Raw genomic sequence first — 22,103 nt, forward strand, 5'->3', positions numbered from 1 at the left:
GACCTCGGTCACCCTGCAACACATTGACGGGCTGAGAAGAGACCCAAGGGCCCCCTCACCATCAGGTTTGTGATCTGTGGAAAATCATGGCCTAAAATAGCTAGCACAGAGAAACTCCGAGCTGTACTTCTGTTCTGGGTCCTTGCAGCAAGATGGTTTAAACATCACCCGTTTCTAACAAGAAGCTGCTGAAAATGGGCTTTTACATCAGACACAGGTGGCTGCAACGCCGTGTCAGTTAGACCTGGCTTCACAAGGTGCTAACGGGACTGCTTGTCGCAGGTTTCAAAGAGTGGCCGCAGTCCGGCTGCCCTACGTTAAAAACACAGAATTGAACTCTCAAAGCCTGGTTCCAAATATGTTAGGCAAGACAGCAAGCAGCTACGTACAGAATGAAGTCTTGACTATAAAGTAAGATCTGTCAGCTAGATGAGGATTTTGCCATGGAAGCACAGTAAAAGTCGGAAAAAGCCCAGCCAAAAGGCTCCAGCGGGAAGCCCCATAAACACGCCGCTCCTCCGACACTGCTGATGTGATTCCAGCGTTACAACTGGCAACGCTAAAGCCCAGCAGGAAACGGCAGAGGCCAGCAATGGACACAGATGGGAAAGCAACAGATCCAGAGAGGCAGAAAAGAGAATCAGACCCAAGGAACAGCTTCGGGAAGATGCATCAGGAACTGGCAAGAGAAGAAAGGGTGGGTTTGTCAGTGCGTGTCTGTTCAAGAAGTTGCAAGGCACCTGAAAGGCACCTGTAAGACACCTGCTGCTAGCATCACCTCGCTTCGGCAGCGCGCAGAAAAGTCTTCTGCAGTTTTCTCCAGTCTTAGAAAATGGAAGAGAATCTTTGCTTGCAATAATGGGAACAAAGGTGGCTTCAGCAAGAATAAATTCCTCACCAAAGAATTTTTAGACAAAAGGCATTGTTACTTTCTGAAATGACCTTACATTTGTGTTCTTTGAAATAGAAAATGCTGAAATGCTAAAAAGAAAAAAAAATGTGCAGTTCCACCTGTCTTGAAGAACAATTTTATTGTTTATTTTTTATAACATCAGAGCACAAACGTTAAACTATAACCCAGCTCCGGAAACACGTGGCTTCAGATTAGATACGCGTGATTCTTGTGCTGTGTCTGCTGTAAAGCACTGATGACTTTATGAGCACATTAAACTTGGCACGGACAGGACGCTCTTGCTCTGGGGCAAGCCCATGGAATGTATCCTTCTTACGGAGTTATTTAGGAACAGCTTCTCCACCAACAAACAGTGGGAGGGCAAACAGTGGCAAGGCAAAGTGGCACCAAGCACGGCAAACAGTCCTTAAAAGACTGGTGACCTCGGCCTTGAAACCTACAGTCAACAGTGATTACACAGGACCTTAGGAAAGGGGAAGGAGCAGAGAAAATGAGGTGTGTATCACGTTCCAGAGAGATTCACTTGGCTGCCTCAGAATGAGAAGAAAGTGGAGCTTCTGTGGCTCACCCTAATGGAAGTCTAAATTTAGATAGCGAACAAAGTTCCAGCTGAACCAAGTCACCTACACCAAAGGGAAGCGGAGGGTAGGGAGGAGACAGGGAGAAAGAGAAAAAAAGACTGAAAGAAAAAAAAAGAAAACGGCTCCACACAACAATTACATCCAGATATCAGAGGTACAGTCTCCACCAGGGTAACGAATCTCATGAGCTAGGACAGGCCCATCAGGTTCCTTCCCAAAATCCACTAGGAAGTTTTTATTCACTTTCAATCCACCTCTTTCAGTATCCACATCAATCTGCAGCATAACAGAGCCTTCCCTGAAAAAGGGACAAGAAAACAGATATTGGGAAAAGGATTCATGTCTGTTGCTCTTCTCTTCCATATGTGGGCAGGATTTGTCTTCGTTTACTATAAATGGGAAGAACCCCAGATTTAAACTGGGGCTTAGCAAGCCTCAGAAGTGAGTTACATCGCCTCAGTGAAACCTGCAACCTCAAGTTAGCAATGAATGAGGGAAAATTAATAGCTGTTGTTACTTATAAAGGAATAGGCAAGCTGCACTGTGCCCTCCTGTGGCCATCTGGAAGATCATCTTCTCCTTTCTTTAATTTCAAAAACCAGAGTCGTGCTGATACACTCAAAGGCAGCCTGGAAGTACTAGGGATTCCAGGAGGCTGGGTCACGTCACTGGCTTCTTCCCATTCTCATCTACTTCCAAACAGATCACAATTTCAACACATAGTGTGTGCAGACCCCAACTTTTGTGTGCCTGTTGAGCAGGGATGGATTCTGGCTAGGGGGGGAAACATCTAGGTTGGCAGGCTGTGTGTAAAAAGTTACTTGATTCTGCGGGGAAGCTTTGCTCTGTACACCAGCTGGTACACACGTATCACTATTTAAGAAAGAAATCTTGAACATGGGCTTGTACAGTCATCCTTGTTTACCAAAGTTTTCTTACCTGACAAGATCTGGGTAGAACTGCTTGTCCCATCCACTGTAGAGAGAGCTGGTGACATACAATCTCTTCCCGTCCAAGCTAAGCTGAATCATCTGAGGCCCACCCGGCACTCTCTTCCCCTAAAATTATAATGGAGAACAAGGTGCTCAAGACAAGCTGCCACGGAGGTTGAACAGAAGAAATGCAACAGCAAGGAGAAACAAAACAGCACGGCAGTTCTGCTACTCAGGGGACCATCCAGCACTCAAATCCTTGACACAAGAGCACCAAATCCCCTGTTTTGGAGAGAGAACAGTTTTTATTGGGAGTCTTATTCCTTATTAATGGGGAGCCTCAAGGCCCATCCAGATGAGTTCCACTTAATTCACAGAACCAGTAACCTAAGAAAGTAAGGGCTGAAGTGTTCAGGTTGCTGTACTTGGATGGAAGCGTCAAAAATCAAGAGATGGGTCGCATAACACAGCTGCAAATAAGAACATGTCTGCCCTGCAGCTAGGTCACGATCTGCGCTATGAAGAAAAGGAGTACGTGGAGCTTCCTGAAACTGCCTTCAGCGGCCAACGGATCTCAGCCATGACCACATTCGGTTCTTGCACGTCCCACGAGACTTTCCATAGGTAGCTGCCTTGACAGTGATAATATTAATGCACATTGATAACGACCAGAGACAATTAACGCTCTTTCATTTTTCTGTCACGATGCCAGGTGCCATCGAACTCTTTACACACACGCACGCACCGCCCCCCACTGCAGAATGAGCTCCTTTAGTGCTCTGACCATCAGTCGTTGCAAGATCATCAGAGGCAACGACGGCAGTGTGATGAATACACACTGCATTAGCTTTAAATTAGCTAGCTAACAACAGCAGGGAAGATGTAATTACACAGGCTTCAGTACAGCTGAACAGCTTGTCCAATTCCACCAGGGACCCAGAACACTCTCCAGGATTTCCAAGCTCCAGCCCATGCTGAAATGTGATCCCTGCCCAGGCTGTAAGCGAAGATACACACTACCCCAGATATGGCTTTATATGTTGTACATTGGGCGGAGGTGTAGAGATATTTCAAAATGGATTACGATTAGCTGAGCACTGACAACATGCATGTTAGGAAAACTTACTTTGATCACAAATGGCTCTGGCTGGCACTGCAATTCCTTGTCCTCCACTACAGTTACAGGCCCACCTTTTGTGATACTGCCTCCCAGAAACACCTGGAACCGAGGGAATGTGTGAGAACAGGTGACGACTCTCAAAGGGACATGAAAGCAATACAGTGACAATTCTCAAGCAAAAGTAAATTGACTTTTTCTCCTTTTAAAAAAGAAGGAAAGAAGACGACTGTACTGCCCTTGCACACGACAGCTTTTCTGATGCTGGCTTACCTGTCCCACCAGCTTGGGCTTGCGGGTGTTGGAGATGTCGTACTGGCGGATGTCTCCGTGCAGCCAGTTGCTGAAATACAGGAACCTGTCATCCAGCGAGATGAGGATATCAGTAATAAGACCTTCAAGAAAATATTCAGTAACAAAGTCAGGAAACGGACAGGACCAGCAACAAACAAGACCACAAGCCTATTATCTTTCAAAATTCTAGTCATAATAGCCTCAGGACAACATGTTAAGACATGGGTTGAACAAACACAATCATCCTTGGAAACCCAGCGCCTACTCAAAGGCAGTTCAGGCTCTACCAGCATTCCCAGGACCATTCCTGGATACTGCGAGCTCATGCTGAAAGACCCAAACTCCAAGTATTTTTCTAGAGAAACTGACCTCAGGCACTGCGCAGCGCGGGAGCAGAGGTCTGACAATCTGCTATTGGTGGCGCATAAGCAAGGCTAATTTGGTTACATCAGAAGTGTTACACAAAGGACCCAAACAGAAATTTAGTATTTTACAAGGGAAGTCTCTGTCATTTAAGGATAAGATTTTGCAAAAAACCTGCGCTGTACAAGGGAACTGAAAAGGACAACACCCCATTTCTTTTCCAAACATGCTCACACTGACCAGGCATGTCAGGGAGAAGCCATCCTTGCACCTTCTTGCTGGGTACTTCGATCACCTTCTCGGCTGCCCAGTCTCCTTTCTGCAGAAGGCACAGGAGAGAACACAGCATCATTACTGCCTTGATGTCAGCCAAGAGGGCTCAGCTATGCACGACAGAGGCAGGAGAAGCAAATAGTGCTATTTATTTAACAGGGCCTGTAAAGAGGCGATATGCACACTGCAAATAAGTGTTACCAAGGGGTGAGGATGGTAACTATAGTGCCAGCGAGAATGTTAATGATTATACCCTGCAACGTCTCGAACGGATTGCTGTAACAGTAGCAGAACTAAAGACCACTAATCTCCTACAGTTTGGTGTCCTATCCGTCTCCAGCTTGCCCTCTGAAATGGCAGTAGCTCCACTCCCCTGTCCGTGATCCCATTGCTTTCCCTCCCTCCTCTGCCTTCAGGTCTTCCCTCTGCTTCCAAACACTGGCTGAGCAGCAGGCAGCACACACTGACACTGGTGACAGGTTTCCCATGTTCTCGTTACCTGTCCAACTGACACATGTTTGTTGACCAGCTTGCAGGCCAGAAAGCAAGCTCTCGAGCTAATGCTGCAGCTGTTTCCTCAGCGCACGTGTTCATTAGATTGTCCCGTGTTCAAGCGATCACTAATGTTCCTGTCATTGACAAGACCTTTCCCTCTCTGAGACTTTCACAATTCATTAACTGTGATTAAAATGATCAACAAGTTACTGTGGAGGGCAGAGGAGTCGGAATGGGGCTGACAGCCCAGCACCACGACCTCTTAAACTTCGCTTCCCTTCAGGATCAGGCTGCTGAAGATCTGCACGCTGCACATCAGCAACGGGGCTGCAGAGATACTCAAAACGCCTACCAGCTGCAATTGCTCAAAGATGAGGGACTACACGGCAGCTCCAGAAAGCCACGCATTGGCTCGTATGCGTGCAGGTTTGCCCTCTGACACAACGTTACAGCTTGCCTAGAATTAGACTGCAATTAGGAGCCCTATTTTTTTTAATCAGAATTCTACTTTTCCTAAGCCGTTGGTGGATTTTTGAAACAACCAGGTTTGAGTTTCTGCGTTTGCCATGGCTTTCATCACTTACCTCCGTCTTGTAGAAGCGATGCACTGTACCACTCAGAGCACACCCAACGAAGCCTTCTGCAGCATCCGGACTGTGGAGGAATCGGATCTCCAAAGGTATGGAGCCCTCCCCCAAGTCAATTGCCTGAATGTAGGTGTGAGTGCTCCAGTCCCACACATTAATCCGGCGGCCATAATGCCCTAATGGATCAGGTCAGACAAAAATAAGCAGAGAAAGTATTAGTTTAACAAAGAATCACTTTTACTTCTGAGAGTTTAAACAAATGCTCCCTCACCTCTCTCTACGTCAGCTGGGTTAAACCCATCTGCCAAGACTTTTGGGGTTCCCCATTCGGTGCTCATGAGGACGTTGTGTCGTGGCTGATACCAGAAGTCATAACCCAGGGCGGGGACCTTTTCCCCATTCTCCCAATTTCCTTTCACTTCAAAGGTCTCTCCGTCCAGCAAAATAAAGCCACCTGATATAAAAACCAAAGAAAATTGCTTGAAGACATTCACACAGATTCACAGCTTTAAATAAGATAAATAATATATTAATATATAAATGTCTGTTTTCTAAACACGCTGTAAAATGCAACTCTTGTGCTTAAGGAAAATTTTGTGATTCTGTTGCTATTGCTTTTATGGACTAAAGGAAATGAAAGCTGGATTTTTAAAGAACTTCATCATGTTGTCATGAATTTTTTAAGCTCCAGTTGGCTCTATTTCCACTCAAGTCGTTTCAATAAATCAGTTAGCCTCCTAGAGTACATTTCAATTAAGAGATAGCTTAAAGAAGATCCTGGAGGAGCCACCTCTGTTTTTCTTTGCTTGCCACCAATACCCTTGAATTACGTGCATAATACGCATCTATTCAAGGACATGTTTGCCCACGATCCAGAAGAGACAAACCCTGCGAAAAGGAGCAGGGTTCACCACTTACCATCTGAAGTACATTTCTCCTAATAGCTAGTATTTCTCTTTAAATGTCAGGTGTTTTACATCTGAATAGGTAACAAAATTTATACGCAAGAATCCTTCAGAAGTTTTCAATAGGAAATGCAATCTAGAATAGCTTGAAAGGTTTAATTTTCATTAGACAATGAGACAAGAGGATTTAGGTTGGCAACAGAATCTTTCAAGGCCAAGCCACAAATAGTGAGCTGATAGAGATTATGCTCAAAAGCAATTCTCCCTCGCTCTGTGCTGAAGGGGCCCAAGAGAAATGTTAATGGGTTTCTTGCTCATATTATAACCACTAGAGTTGGTCGTCTTTAGCAATATATTTGAAAGACTGAGACACGGAAGCTGAACTCATCAGCAGTCCCACAGAGGTTCCTCCACGCCAGGTCTGAGCTGCTGTGGCAGAGCCATGTCCGAACAGCTTACCTGGTAACCGAAGTATTTACTCGATAGCTACAGAAGCAAGCGCTGAATGGTTAGGTGCACAAAAGGACCGTAAGCTCTTCACAATGCTTCTAGCTTTGCAGCCTGTACTTTGGGAGTGTGATACTTCAGTACCACAAATACTTTTCTAGAGTAAGGAAGGGGATTAATACCTTTTCCGTTGCCAGAAGGGTCTCCCAAGCAGCTGATTAAGATGTCGCCACTGCCCAGACAGTGAGAGGTGTGAGGATTAGCCACGTTACCCTTCCAGAACAACTCCACTGGCTCAACAACCTAAAATGAGCGCACACAGAGTCACAGTCACCTTCTCTGCGATGGCTACAGAATACCAGCTCACCTCCAAGAGTTCAAGTCTCAAAGAGTGAGGAAGGAGTGGGAATGGCATACGTGAGGGGGATTGTTTCTTTTGCTACTTCATTTTTTGAGTACCTGCCACCTCCCGCTTTCTACTCTGCCCAGTAATACAGTATCATCCCTGACATTTATTTGTTCTTCTCAAAAACAGAAACAGCAAGAGTTGAATGGTTAGAATCAGCCTAATTCCTGCATCAGTGAAACACTGACATCTGCGTTTGTTTTAATTAGTATCAGTGGCAGAAACACCACTTGTGTGCGTTCAGACATCCGCTCTCACTGGAGTACTAGCAGTTCAGAGGGGAAAAAAAAATCTTTGAGGCGTGCCAGAGACTCAGTTTGAAACCAAATTCACTGTACGAGAAGAGACCTTTGGGGGTTTTATTCCACTGCATTAACAGTTAAAGGCTGGCAAGGTTCTAAAGAACTCAGAACTGAAAGACTATGAATGAGTATTCGCAGGCAGGTGGGGTGGGACAAAAGACCACTTACAAGTTTCCTTACCTTCCACGTTATGACCTGCCTTCAAAATATGGTTTTGATCACTTAATTTGTCTCTGCCAAACCTGCAGCTTTGTACTGAAGTTTCCCACATTGCTGCGGGATTCACCTGACCAAGTACAGAGCTGACAGTGTATACGTTTACATCCAAGCTAATCCTCTATGCTTACTTTGTAGTCAGTGAAAAGAAACAAACACGCGTAAGACACAATTCCTTTACCCTAAAACAGTTTTCTAAACTAGGTTAGACAAATCTGACTCCAACAATGCCTATTTTTTTTCATTGACTGTAAAGAGAATCTAAACAGGCAGACATGGAAAAGTGCAAGTCTATGTCCGAACCTGTATCTATGCCACTATCTGTATCTCTGCCAAATGAATTCTATTGCAGTGGAAGTTTTATTCTGGAAAAATTTCAGTCGTTTCCATAAACAAGAGATTTAAAATAATGTTCATTTCCCCACATTAAAATATTTTCTTAATTTTTTCTTTTAAAAAATCTTCTTATCATACATTTAGGAACCAAGGATTACGAATCAAGGAGGAGGTGTCCTTTACGGAAGAGATCTGGTTTTGCTCAGTGAAAATCCAATCAAATTTGAACTCATCTCTGAAAGCCATACAATCTGCGTATGCCCAGCTGAATGTGTCAGGTAGGAGTTTGCCTCGTGACCCTGTAGCCAAAACCAATAACACTGTGCAACTGCTTCGACTGAAATTCACACTGCAGAGGCAGGTTGAATTCTGGAACTGCCTAATTTTTGAGTGTTTGACACCACATTTACTCCTATTTCTTTAGTGCGAGATTTTTGTGTGTAGTTTATCAATAAATTGTAGGAGTTTCGAAACTCCCACAGGTTCCTAATATTTGACAAAAGCTTCCATAACTGTTCTGACTCTCTAATTTGAAGTTGGAATTCATAAAATCAGTGTCTCTTGGTCAAAATACGAGCAATAAAACCCCAGCTTAAAGTTATCTAAATATACCTTATGGATTCTAGGAGCTCGCAAGTCTGTTCCCACATCCACCACGTAAATGCGAGAAGAGATCAGACTCGGTAGAATCAGACGATTTCTTCTCTTTGTGGCATCCCCAAAGCAGCTGCTACAGGCATTCCACCCTGAATGATGGAGCTCATCCTTAAGATTCGGCATGGGCAGGCGATGGATCACCTACAAACACAGAGACAGGCTTAAGATTCAGTCGGGCATAGTTCTTCCCCTAGGCAAAGAAATGGGTCTTTATGTCAAAGCATAAATTAATAAAGAGCAGAAGGAAACTGCTATTTGTTATTCAGGAAGCAGATTCAGCTTGAGATATGCAGAGCTGAAGCTGTGAAGTGGGAGAAGAAAGTTGGACATCATGATTGCACAGCATTTGTTAAATGTTGCATGCTATTAAATTAATTAAAAGACTCTAATTAAGGAGACATGTAATAATGATATGGAAGAAGCAACAGAAAAACCATCACTTGTCCACGTGCTGCAAGTCTCTGACTTTACAAGATTTACCTGATTACGACTGGGGCCGACTGTAGCAAGCTGACATGTTAATTTGCACTCTTGCTTCTGATTTTTACTTCCCCACCGCATAACTAAGACAAGTTGAAAGATTACAGCTACGTTTTGTCCAAGTTTTAGGAGATTTGTTTCCTCCACTGCTCCACAATAAAACCCTAAGCAGTAGTTTGGATCTGGTATGTTGGTAGCTACCTACCCACAGCTTGCCAGTTATGGAGTAAATGGTTTGGATTTATAAGGCCTAGTGTGTCGGATTTCCCAGGGTACCAGACAGCCCACATTATAAGCTCTGTCTATGCTACTGACGCACCCCGAGGAAATATCACCTTCCAGAGCTCAATACTCATGCTCAGTACAAATCAGCAATTGTGTTACAAAAAGAGCTATTCAAATACCAAGCACAAAAATGCTCTGAAAGTGTCTTGCGACTAACAAGACAAATGTTAGCTTTGAGTAACCTAGTAAGAAAAGCAGCAGAGGATTTGATTGGTTCTCAACACAAATATCCACTGGAAAATGATTATGTGAACCCAAATGTTCACCACCCTAGAAAACGGAGCACCGGAGCCATTCTACACACGGGTACCTGACAGTAGTGTGGAGATTTGGGGTCAACATCCACAGTGGCCAGGTAGTCAGGTTTCTCCGTCCCGGTGTTTCTGTAGATACAAGGCAGGTACACAATCTCCTCCCGGGGACCTTTCAAGGTAGGAGTCTTGTTTAACGCATCAGAAGAAACCATTTTTACAAAAAGCTGTGGTTAACTTTAAGAGAATCTTCTCTGGATTTAATCTCTCCAACTGTCAATTGCGATTCTTCCTAGGAAGCTGAACCCCCGTATTGCCATTTTATGGAGAAACACCAGTAGGGTATGGTTTGAGCAGCCAGAAATCGCCAGAAGGTGCTCGTTCAGCTGTGGGGCCTTCCCACTCCCTTGCCCTCCCGCTGTAAGAGGCCCTGGGGACGCAATTATTTCCCTGGAAAAGGACGGTACTGGAGACCACCTTCCCATCTGCAAAGCCACGTCAAGCCTCTGCTTTCCCCAGTTACACAAGTGATGACTCCCTGCTGCCAGGGCCCAGATTTCAATCCACCTATGCCAAAAGCCTACTTACTACAATCTATAAAATTGAGGCTTTTAAAATATATTAAAGGTCTCAAGGTGAAGTTCTGACACTATTAAAAGCTACAGCAAAACGCCTCAAGGGCTTTCGTGAGGTTCAGGATTCAGGCAGACGCTGCTGGGAAGAACAGAACACAACTTTCGCACAGCTACAGGTGGATGAGAAGCTTGCCATCGAACTGTGTCACACAGCATACCCCATCCTTTCTCCTCTTCTCCCTTCTTCTGTCCTAGACAGGCACTTGTTTTTACGAGAGCGTCTGAGGGCAGTCTGTTAAGGTCTCCATCCAAAAACACCAATGAAACTTTCTTCTGGGGGGTTAAACACTTGCCCCCAATATTCTTTAAGCAAAGCTCTATTTTGCAGCATAGAAAAACAGAATGGTTTGTTGAATGTTAACATCTTATAGCCATGCATACATCCAAACCCAGACCCAGCTGGTTTCAGTGCTGTGAGTTAGTGAACTCACGGTAACAGAGCTTGCATGTTTTGCCCAGAGCTGGGTGCAAAATGAAATAAAATCTCTTCTGATATTGAAAGTCTCCTTGGCCTTGCTAATTAATGAGCCGGTCTGGAAGGCATCTACCTAGTCTTCATCTAATTTGAAAACAATTCCTTTACTGATGGCCTGCTTTTAGAAAAGATGTTAGAGTACTTGCCTTTCATGGCATCCAGAGGAGTTGCATATCCTGGACCACAGGCTCCGCATTTTGCTGATTGAAGAAAAAAAAAAAAGAAGTTCTGTTAATCTCCAAATTATTTTAAAGTGTATCTCTAAGAGGACATTGGCTTTGCATTCAGAGATTGACAAATCTTAGATCCAGTTTCTACATTGCCAAACACCTGTAAGTCTCGCTGACTCCAGTCAGTGCTGAGGTTACTTGAATTTCTGAATATATACACAATATGACACTCCACGCTCAAAAATAATGGGAAATTTGGGCGTTCATTTCAGTGAGTTCAGCCTCACAATTTTAAAGCACATTCATATATGACAAGGGTCTGGGATTTAAGAAAATTGTGTTAAATGTTTTACAGAGAGCTGCTGAATCACTGCCAGATGAGTAAGTAGACAGATTGCCCAATTTGAACAACCCATTTTATTATTACTGGAAAGCCTCCAGTCTTTCTCTGCGTATAAATGCTGAAGAAGTGGTTATTTTTGAGGATTTACAGCCTGGGTAAGAGGTGATGCTGCAGGTGACCAGAAAGGACGAGAGGAAGGGGAATTATGAACGATTCTGCCTTCTCTCCATTAAAGCCTCAGCTCCCCACCTCGGCTCCCACGCCCCCGTGAGAGCTGCCAGAAACCCTCCGTCAGCCGGCGTTCCTCATTCACCGCTTCCAGCACGGCAGCTACATCACAACTCAGACAACTTAGCGGGGGAAACTCTAGTTTTAGGAAGCTAGAAAGGGAATCTAAACGTCCCCCAGAGAAGAGACCCCCGCAAAAGCAGAAGGACCACGTCTGGTTCACGGCCGGGCTCTGCGTCAGGAGGAACGTCTCCTTTTACAGGGGCAGAAGACAGAAGCAAGGCTCTCCCGCGCCGAGAGCCAAAGGCAGCCCAGGCACCTGGGTGTCTCTGGGCACAAACCCTCAACGCTTCCACGGAGAACGGGCGCTGCAGCAGTTGTTACCTACAGCTTCTCTGTCTGGAAAGCGCGGTGTTCGCTCCCAAACAGACAGGACTCCTGTATTAGGATTTTCCAGAATTGAGAGCTTGATCCTCAGCAAGCATAAAGCACGGCTCATACTAACCCGTAATACTTCATAAGCGTTTCAGCTTAGTTCTAAAACATTTCTTAGCTCCTTCTGTATCAGTTTGGATCTAAGTGAAAATTACATTAAAACAGCCTCGTACACAGTGATTTCTGCTCTAACACAGTCAACAGAACATATACGCTCAGGATTGCAGCAATAAACTGTTGGCTAGAATTAAGACGATATTACCCTGAAATATTGCTTTAAGGGGCAGTTACAACATGTTGTAAGTTTATAGGCTTAACTGACACCATAAACCTCTACCCTTCTCGAGTCACGGAGCTGCAGGCCCCCTGAACGCAACCCGGGAAGCTTCTGCTCCGTTCCTGAATGGAAGGAGTATATAATCAGCTGTTTAAAACACAAAAATACAAAAGTGCTGTGCGGCAGGATGCCAACATGTTTTTTCAATGTGACATGAAGTGAAATACAGGTTGACAAAAGCAAAAACAAAGTATAGTTGCCTCCCTCCGTACCGCAAGTGTCTGTAATACAACCAAGCAAAGCCGCTAATTACTTGCCATTCTCCGATACTTAAAAAGAGAAGTTCATAGCAAGTTCTGTTCCGAATGCCACGGATCTCAGATTTCAAATCCAGGGGTAGTGACGGCTCCAGCGCCCATTTCATTTTGGAGCCTTTCTTGGAAGGCAAAATGCTTCAAGCAATCCACTCCCTGCACGTGGAGGCTCATAACTTTAAAAACCGGATCTTCTCAAAAGGAGTAATTTAGTACTTTAGGTTTAATTTCACATTCTTTGTGAAATATTTTTATCTGGAAACACAAAATATAAAGTTTGCTTTGTTCCATTTATGCCTAAGCCATAATTTAAACTTTATTCCAATTTTCTCAATCACCTAAATTAGCAGGAACTCAGTATGCGTTCGACCACAGCTTAATTAGCATTGCAAATGCGGTTTTCTGCAGATTACTTTGAGAAAAAGATTATTTGTGCCAAATTGTTTTCCAGAGAAAACATATAGCGAGATGATGAACGTTTTGTCTTCCTTCTTCTCATACACTTTTTTTTCTCCTTTCCCTCTGATCTTGTTCAAACACCCTTTTGTTCTGAACCATTGTATCTCGCCGCCTGAAGACATCCCCGGATGACGCAAGCCCTTCCGTGTTATACGATGCCAAGCTCATTTGTGAATACAAAATAAGGTTTTTGTCATGAAACCATGATTTGTACCATCTTGTAGCAACACGTTAACAATAATATTTACATTTCTATGTTAATAATCCATGGTTAAACATGTCAATACTACTTGTTACGTTCCAGATCCCCCATTAATCTGGCAGCTGACCAAGTGATTTGAATACCAGGAAGCTGGACGCTCTATCACACGCACGTGGTCTGCAAACTCCGGCGAGGACAAAAGCACGGAGATTTTTTTGTCTGGAGTGTACGTTACACCTTCACAGGCAAATTCTCTTACGGGTCGCTTCCCATCCACAGAGCCCACCTTCTCTACCGCCGACGGCTCGCGTGGGAATTTGGCATGAAGAACACATGCATTGAGCTTTAACTGCTTCACTGTACCATTTTCCTTTTTTCACAAGTTACAGTAAGCGCGATTCCTCCTTACTCCTGTGCAGTTATTTGTACATACACACCAAAAGCTGGTAAAAATATCACTATTCCTTTTGTAACCGCTGTCTACAGCAATTCTCTCTTGTGGAGAGCAAAGGGAGTTGAGGAATGCAGTCTAGTTTCCTTTTGCTCTGTATTTTTTCATCTCTTTCCATCTGTTCTGTTCCTCTTTTTGGAGAACAGGAGGGACAGTAAACCAAAGGCAGCTGCCCAATCCTTTAGGAGCCACCACCAACGATCCACGGGCCACTCTGGAAAACGCCGTACAAATCAACAACACAGTTTGGGGATATTTTGCTACACTTACAACAGCTGAAAATATGTAAGCCATAATTTCCCTCATAAAGCATAACGAGGGACTGCCTGCAGCTTTCCATCCACTCAGTAAGTTGTAGACAAAAAGGAGGCAGTTCTCAATGTCATAAATGTTAAAGGAGCTTCTCTGATGGTGGCAAAGACACCGCGCTCTTTTGGGTGGCAGGAAAGAATAAATGTTTCATTTCCCTCATTTTTTGGGCACCAAGGTGTACCACAGCGCCGAGTGAAATCGCATCCTGAGCAAGGTCAAAGAATGACGACTGGATGCGCCAGTCTAGCAGTCGCAGCACAGGGAAACGGCCCAGACACCTCCGGGTTCCTTCGTCCCTGTTACTGGGTGAGCCAAGTCACGGCGTTGCTCCGCATCTCGGAGTACAAGCGCCTCCTTTGCCAGGCAGGTGACAGAGCCGCCTCTTGCCTTGCCAAGGGCTGTAAAGTCTTCAGAAATGCTGAGCTCCTCAGGACAAAGAAACGTTGGGGAATACAGATCATCCCAAAGGACAACAAATACCACAAAACATTAGAAAAGCAAGATTTAGGAGATTGTTTCATGAAAAACTTCTGAAAGTAGCTTTTTTTTTTTTTATAATAAAAGGCCAATCCATTTCTACTTACCTAATCAGCGTGTTAAAAGTTTTGAAGCAATGTGCAAAGCCTCTGAGGAAGCCGCAGCACGAGCAAACTACACTCAGATTAACCTGGAGTCACCGGTAGTCTGGATAATGAGGTTTATAGATTTACAACAACGCGTAACAGCGTTGTAAAAAAATATCCCACCCGATAAAGCGCAGCTGCATAGTAAATTCAGTAATTATTAACACAAGAAAGAAGTGTTCTTTGGTAGTTTGGGTTTAACAGCGTGAAATAAAGGAAAGGAGCAGGAAAGACGTTGTCTTTTTGTATGCACTATTTTGTGGCAGCAGAGTTCTTCAGCTCACTTAAAACAACCTGTGAAGGTGCCTAAGACTCGTTACTCTATAGAGGGAGGTTAGGAGAAATGGGGCAATAAATTAGGCACCTCTGTTGAGAGCTTTAAGTTGGGTGGAATAAATCTGGGCCAAACTGGGCTTTTTGCAGAGCCTGGGTAAACAGAAAGTCCTCTGAAGTTAAGGTGTATGCCTGGGTTAAACATTTAAGTCTTAAAAAATGAAGGCAGGCAAATCTGGGTTCTGGTATGACTGCGCTAAACTGCTGAAATAAACACACAAAGGGGAGAAAAGAACTGAGTATGCCAGCTGTACTATATACACGACAAGACACAGGCCTTACGGAACAGCAGAGACGAAAGCAGCACATTCTTTCTGGAATACAAGTCCTTTTCCAAGTAACAAATCATGCAAGCAGACTTTAATCATCTGTCCAATTTTCGAAGAGCAGTCCAAGACTTGTTCTACACCGCCAAGAAAGCCTGTGACCCATCAGTCACCATCACGCTACTTTAAGCTTTAAGGTGCAGTTTTTAACTTACTGTTAATTTAACTTACAGTGTTCACACACTGCCTAGCAACTTCCTACAGACTGCCACGACAAAACCGTCGTTACCGCAGGTTACACACGGAAACTTACAGTTTGTTAGAAAGCAAAGCAAAACAAATAGAACTGCACTATTAGTCCCTACAAAAGCACAGAAAGATAAACAGTCACCCTAGGCAGATAAACCAGACACTTTTGCTGAGTCAGCATCATTGTTTTTGTGTGTGAAATACAGGCCTTTTTTACTAAAGTCGACAACCTTACCCTGTTCTGTCACATCGCAATGTAACAGCGTCCCCCGTGCAAAAGACACAATAATACATTCGCGTGCAAAAAACCTGCCATCTGTTTTAGTCCCCTCCCTGCACTTCCTGTCCATGCACCCAAAAATGAAAGTCCATAAAAATTATATGGTCTATCACAAAAATATAAGCAAAAAGTTAAATTCTGGTCCTCAGTTTCCCGACAATCTTCCTAAGAGTCATTCACGTTCACAATCAACCAGAGGTGCAAGTCTAAACGCTTATTTCAGTTTCTAAATGCTGAGGTACTAAAAGAGACGTTAATGGTACCATAAAAGGCATTTACTGATAGCATTAAAGCTACTTATTTAAAACCACAGGAGGGTTTCAACAGCTTAAAGAAGTAAACCTTTTAATAGTTGGAGGAAACGCTGTGCTTCGGCCCCGCGTCCTTCCTCACCAGCCCACCACGCTCCTCACCAGCCCACCACGCTCCTCACCAGCCCACCACGCTCCTCACCAGCCCACCACCCTCCTCACCAGCCCACCACCCTCCTCACCAGCCCCACCACGCTCCTCGCCAGCCCGCCACCCTCCTCGCCAGCCCGCCACGCTCCTCGCCAGCCCGCCACGCTCCTCACCAGCCCACCACCCTCCTCACCAGCCCACCACCCTCCTCACCAGCCCACCACGCTCCTCACCAGCCCCACCACCCTCCTCACCAGCCCACCACCCTCCTCACCAGCCCACCACGCTCCTCACCAGCCCACCACGCTCCTCACCAGCCCCACCACGCTCCTCACCAGCCCCACCACCCTCCTCAGCAGCCCACCACCCTCCTCACCAGCCCCACCACGCTCCTCACCAGCCCACCACCCTCCTCACCAGCCCCACCACGCTCCTCACCAGCCCCACCACGCTCCTCACCAGCCCCACCACCCTCCTCACCAGCCCCACCACGCTCCTCACCAGCCCACCACGCTCCTCACCAGCCCCACCACGCTCCTCACCAGCCCACCACGCTCCTCACCAGCCCCACCACGCTCCTCACCAGCCCACCACGCTCCTCACCAGCCCCACCACCCTCCTCAGCAGCCCACCACCCTCCTCACCAGCCCCACCACCCTCCTCAGCAGCCCCACCACCCTCCTCACCAGCCCACCACCCTCCTCACCAGCCCACCACCCTCCTCGCCAGCCCACCACCCTCCTCACCAGCCCCACCACGCTCCTCACCAGCCCACCACCCTCCTCACCAGCCCACCACGCTCCTCACCAGCCCACCACGCTCCTCACCAGCCCCACCACGCTCCTCACCAGCCCCACCACGCTCCTCACCAGCCCACCACGCTCCTCACCAGCCCACCACGCTCCTCACCAGCCCACCACCCTCCTCACCAGCCCACCACCCTCCTCACCAGCCCCACCACCCTCCTCACCAGCCCCACCACGCTCCTCACCAGCCCACCACGCTCCTCACCAGCCCCACCACGCTCCTCACCAGCCCACCACCCTCCTCACCAGCCCACCACGCGAACCGAGGGCAGAAGCTCAGCCAAAGGCAGCGGAGCCCGGCTGGACCCGCAGGCTGCATCTCTTACCCATGTCGGCTCCGGCGTTGCGGCTGCTGGGTGCGCGCGAGAGGAGGCACAGCTGCCCGGACTGGATTTTTGTGAAGCCAAAGCTGCCTGGAGAGGGTCCTATATAGAGGAATAAAGGGGCGGGCAGGAGCGGGGAGAGAAACTGCCAAGGGGAGGATCCAGCGCCGCTGGGAGTGTCGGAGGACGGGGACAGAAATTCAGCTTCTGCTTCCCGGGACAGAGTAATGGCAGCTTTCAAAGCTCTGCGGGAGCCCGCGTCCCCTGCTGCAGCTGGCTCCGACGCTGCTGCGCTCTCCGCCTGCCCCCGTTTATATCCCAGCTACGTTTATCTGGGTATTTTGGACCCAAGGAACCGCCCTCACGCAGAGAGCGTCTGCACGCTTTCTAACAGCAACGGGGGAAAGAGCTGTGCATTACAACTCTTAATTTTGGGCAACGTTTCAAGTTCTCCAGGAGTCAATGCGTGCCAGACCGGATCACAGGTCCCAACTGCGTCTGGTTTGGCAGGCAGCAATGGTTTTAACAGTTCGCGGCCCTTCAGTCCCTTAAACAAGGCGGCTACAAAAAGACAACTTGCCTGCTGAAAACTTCACAGAATTACTTCTTAAAGAAGAGTCTTTCACGACTGACAGCTGCCCCACAGCACTGGAAAATCTGGATTTCACTCTTTATTCCACCTGGGATTCTGCTAAACTGTCCCTAATAAGAATTAGTCTGTTATTTCCCATGGAGTCTTTAAAGGACGGTACTTTTTCCCAGACAACGTTACCTCTGCCATTTCCAAAGCATTCTCCAGAGAGGCTACTGCATTTTACAACCCTGTCCCACCTCTCCTCTGCCTTTTACACAAGCCACCAGCAGAAAAAGTAAACGGTGCTGGAAACGCTAGAACTATTTAAGCAATTCCCTCCGTGAAGCCCAGAGAGTGTCAGGGAGAGCTGACAACCAACCTGTAACTAACCATTTCTTTAGATTTATTTAATGAACTGAGCCTTTTTTCCCTGATCGCAAATTAGACAAAGGCAGTCTGTTAACCTGTTTACTGCCCCAGGGTGCTAGCTAAATATTTTGTGCAAACAAAACATTGCTCAAAAATGCTTTTCTGTAAATTTTGTTTCCAGTGCTCCCCAGCTGTAGTTAGGTGTTTGAACAGTGTGATGGGCCATCCAAGTCCTGGCTCTCTCATCTCATTTGATGGGCTTACTTCTGCTAACCGATTCAAAAAGAAGATAATTTTTTTTAAAAAAAAAGGTATTATTTTTGCCCACAAATCCTTAGTGTCCGTTGGACTGTTCCTCTTTCATTAAGAGTTCCTTGCACATCTATCACTCTTTCTGGTCTTTTCCTCCTCAGATACGGCCTTGTCTGTCCAACAGTTCCTTCCCTTCTTAACCTTTCATTTTAAAACACTACTTTACTATGCATAAGCTTGATTCAGTGGGTTTTTAAGCCGCTACTAAAAAATGCGAGCAATTTATTTCATAAACCCGGGAGACTATGTTCTCAGGAGACACCATGGCACGCTACCTGCAGATCCACCTGAAGGCATCAGACCCGGGTGCTCCCGAAGAACCCCACGGACGCTACAGGGACTGCAAGGACGGGCAGCAGTTCACAAACATCACTTCAGTTACAAGATCTATGACCTGAATTTTAGGCCGAGTGGGTGGGAATTCAGTCATTCTCAGCAATGACCTACTTCTGACTCCCTCAAAATCACCAGCGCTAGCCCTCGAGGTGAGCAGGAGGACGGTCAGGCCAGCTCCACACACCCACTGGTCCCGTGCAAGAAGTAATACTGCCGGAGAGCAGGGGAAGCACAAAATACAAACAACACAAAAATGTGCAAACCGATCAGGCAACAGTTTACTTCTTTTTAAATTATCTGACCAACAAGGAACGCGTTACTGCTCAGGATGAGGATCGCAGTGTATTAACTCACGAGTAGCCTTGGCTCACACCTCATGCCGCTGTGGAGGCAGCGGGATGTGCTGCACGCCTCGGGATGTGCCTATCACAAACACAAAACCAGAGAAAGGCCCAGATGACTTCGTACGCACCCGGAGGCTTTGGAACAGCCTCGGAGGCAGCCGGGAGCAGGGAAGTTGCAGAAGAGACGCTAGAGATTGAAAGAAGTGGGTGCCAAAGGGGCGGTCGGGAACAGCTTGGTGAAAATATTACAAACAGCTCGTGAGATAAAACCCATTGAGTGAAACAGGGCTGTGTTAAAAACCAACCCACACCAGCAGCCACAAATACTTTCATCTAGCCCTTCACAGGCGAAGCCGCACCGCACCACCTTTCTCCGGTTTCTATACAGCTCTCGCTGCTGTGACACCCCGTGTTGCAGCTCAGGCTCCTGCAACGCTTCTGGCAAGCGCAGGCCTGATTTTTGTAGCCTGCATCCAGAAATTAATCCCATTGAAGTATCATCGTTGAGATTCGCAAACATACTTTATCAAAGTAGAATACTTTTATCACCACATGGGCATGCCTTGTCTTGAGAGATGGTTATAATATATCATTACATTGATGGCAGCACCAAAACACACGTAGGTAGGGCCAAACAGACGTGTTTCTGGCCCGTGCCTTTTAATGGCATCCAAACTCCAAATTATGCTTGAGGTAAATTCTGATTCGGTTCAAAACAATCTGACTAGATGGTTTATCTAGCCCATTGCTTCACGTACCAAAGGTTCCCCAAAAGCCTCACTCCCCTGTTCTGCGTGCCATTCAGTAGTGCTGCACGGGACAGAGAACTCGGTTTTCTTCTCAAAGCAAGCCTGGAAACACGGGACGACACAGCACCTGACCCATCCCGACTTCTCACGACGTTTTCATCGCGTTTCATGAGCAATATGGAATGAGTCCAGGTAGGAAGGCCAGGATTTCAAATGCTCTTACTTTTATTCTTCTCTGGGGGATTTTGTATAGCTCATTCTCAGCTGATACAGCATGGTGCTCGTCCTTGTGTTTTAACAGACTGTTTTTCAGATGTTTGATTTGGATTCTTCCAAGGTGGATATAATGTGAAAACTCTTTAGTTTCAATCTTTAGATTCTGCATGGGATCTACCAACAATTATGCCGATTCTTTCAATTACGAGTAGAATGGAAAAATGAACCGTCAGCTCTCTAGTTTAACCGATGTCCTGTGGATTACGTACGCATAGCGTGTGGAATATTGGGTCCCTTGTCTTTCGTTGAGAGTCCTTGTACAAAAGCACCGTAAAAAGAATGAATTATAATTATTAACCATTACAAACTGGATCGAGCATATATCAGAAAGTTCATATAAACCGATGTGAAATAGCTACAGTCTGGGTTAGAAATTATTTCTTTTCTTCAATGCCCTGGACAAGTCTCAAACCGGCCAGCTGTTAACCTTTCTGTCTGCCTTACTACTGGTGACTTTTTGAACTCAGTAACGTGTTTACAGAATTAAGCAACCAAAAGTTATGTGATTTGTTTGTATAATTCGTCCCGCAATCACACAAAGTGCAAAGCCTCTTCAAGAGTAGGATCGGGACCTTTACATTGCACTCATATTTTCATTCTAGTTGCATAACTAATACAAGCAACATCTCCAAGCATCTCAATCCTCTCTTCAAAACAAGAATATGAGAACAAAAATCTAAATGTCATTGTCAAAGAGTACAGCAACTAAGAATTCCCTGTTGTGCGTTTGCCTTGGTAGACAGTTTAATACCAAGGATTTATCCTTTTAATGTTTATGAAAACATTGTGTCAATTTAAACGAATCTTTATAAACCAGGGAAAACCTTGCAAACCTCAGGCAAAATCGACATAGAGAATGTTGCTTGAGTAAAGACTATTGCATTTAGATGAGCAATGTTATTTCTTTCTTCTCTTGATTGTGCAGAAAGTATTAAAGCAAAGGAAAAAAGAAAAGAAATCCAAACAAACGCAACACAAAAATGAACCCCCAAAACAAAAAGCCCAGCAAAACAGAGCAATCCACTGGAGACAGACTCCTTCACCTCTAAAGGGGATGGGAAAGGAAAAACCCCCCACGTGACGAGCCAGAGTCAGCTCATCCAGTGGACAGCTGGAAAAACCTGCAAACACCACAAAGGTGAGGGCAGAGTAAGGCCTGGGGAAGAATTACGATCAGGAAAAAACATTAAGAGGCCATCGTGTTTGCAAAGTCAAGCGTTCTTTAATAAAAGCTACAGTTAAGGGTGTCAATATAAATTAAATTCAATCCCCTTTTATGCTGACATAAATTAAATTCAATTGCCTTTTAAATGCGCATTGTAAATCCTACATTGTGAAATAACCCAGCATTATTTTTTCATAAGATATACGCCTAATGCAATTCATGAGTAGTTAATACATTTAACCATTAATATTTAGTGCATAACCACAAGGTTATCACAAAAACCCCAACACATTCCAACCAAGCACAAACTGCAATTTTTCTAATTGCTGTATAGGAACCTTGCCACACCCGTATTCTATAAACACTATTGAATTCAGCTGCGCAACACCCACTACAGTAGGTGGCATCATTTAGTTTATTTGACAATTGCTGACTTGAGAGGGAGGAGAATTATAACTCCATTGGCCAAAAACAATTACTAAATTTCAATACCCTCTTTAAAAAAAGCACAAGCGTTTAGCTTATTTATAACAACATAGGCAACTCACTTGTCCCT

General features: G+C 45.5%; 1 protein-coding gene across 1 annotated transcript; it reads right to left on the reverse strand.

Moving 5' to 3' along the window:
• Positions 1-1,031: 1,031 nt before the first annotated feature.
• LOC309600608 (methanethiol oxidase-like) lies at positions 1,032-17,694 on the reverse strand. The gene is made up of 12 exons (XM_082333026.1): positions 17,426-17,694; positions 11,097-11,150; positions 9,900-10,012; positions 8,780-8,965; positions 7,090-7,210; positions 5,827-6,009; positions 5,553-5,731; positions 4,441-4,519; positions 3,817-3,938; positions 3,553-3,645; positions 2,434-2,552; positions 1,032-1,792 (listed from the first exon to the last, which is right to left on the reverse strand). Exons 1-12 carry the CDS (start codon positions 17,427-17,429, stop codon positions 1,630-1,632), a joined length of 1,416 nt encoding a protein of 471 aa, XP_082189152.1. The 5' UTR covers positions 17,430-17,694; the 3' UTR covers positions 1,032-1,629.
• Between the last annotated feature and the right edge of the window lie 4,409 nt (positions 17,695-22,103).

The sequence above is a fragment of the Platalea leucorodia genome (genome assembly GCF_965183815.1).
Source record: "Platalea leucorodia genome assembly, chromosome: 24".
Classification (NCBI taxonomy): Eukaryota; Metazoa; Chordata; class Aves; order Pelecaniformes; family Threskiornithidae; genus Platalea; species Platalea leucorodia.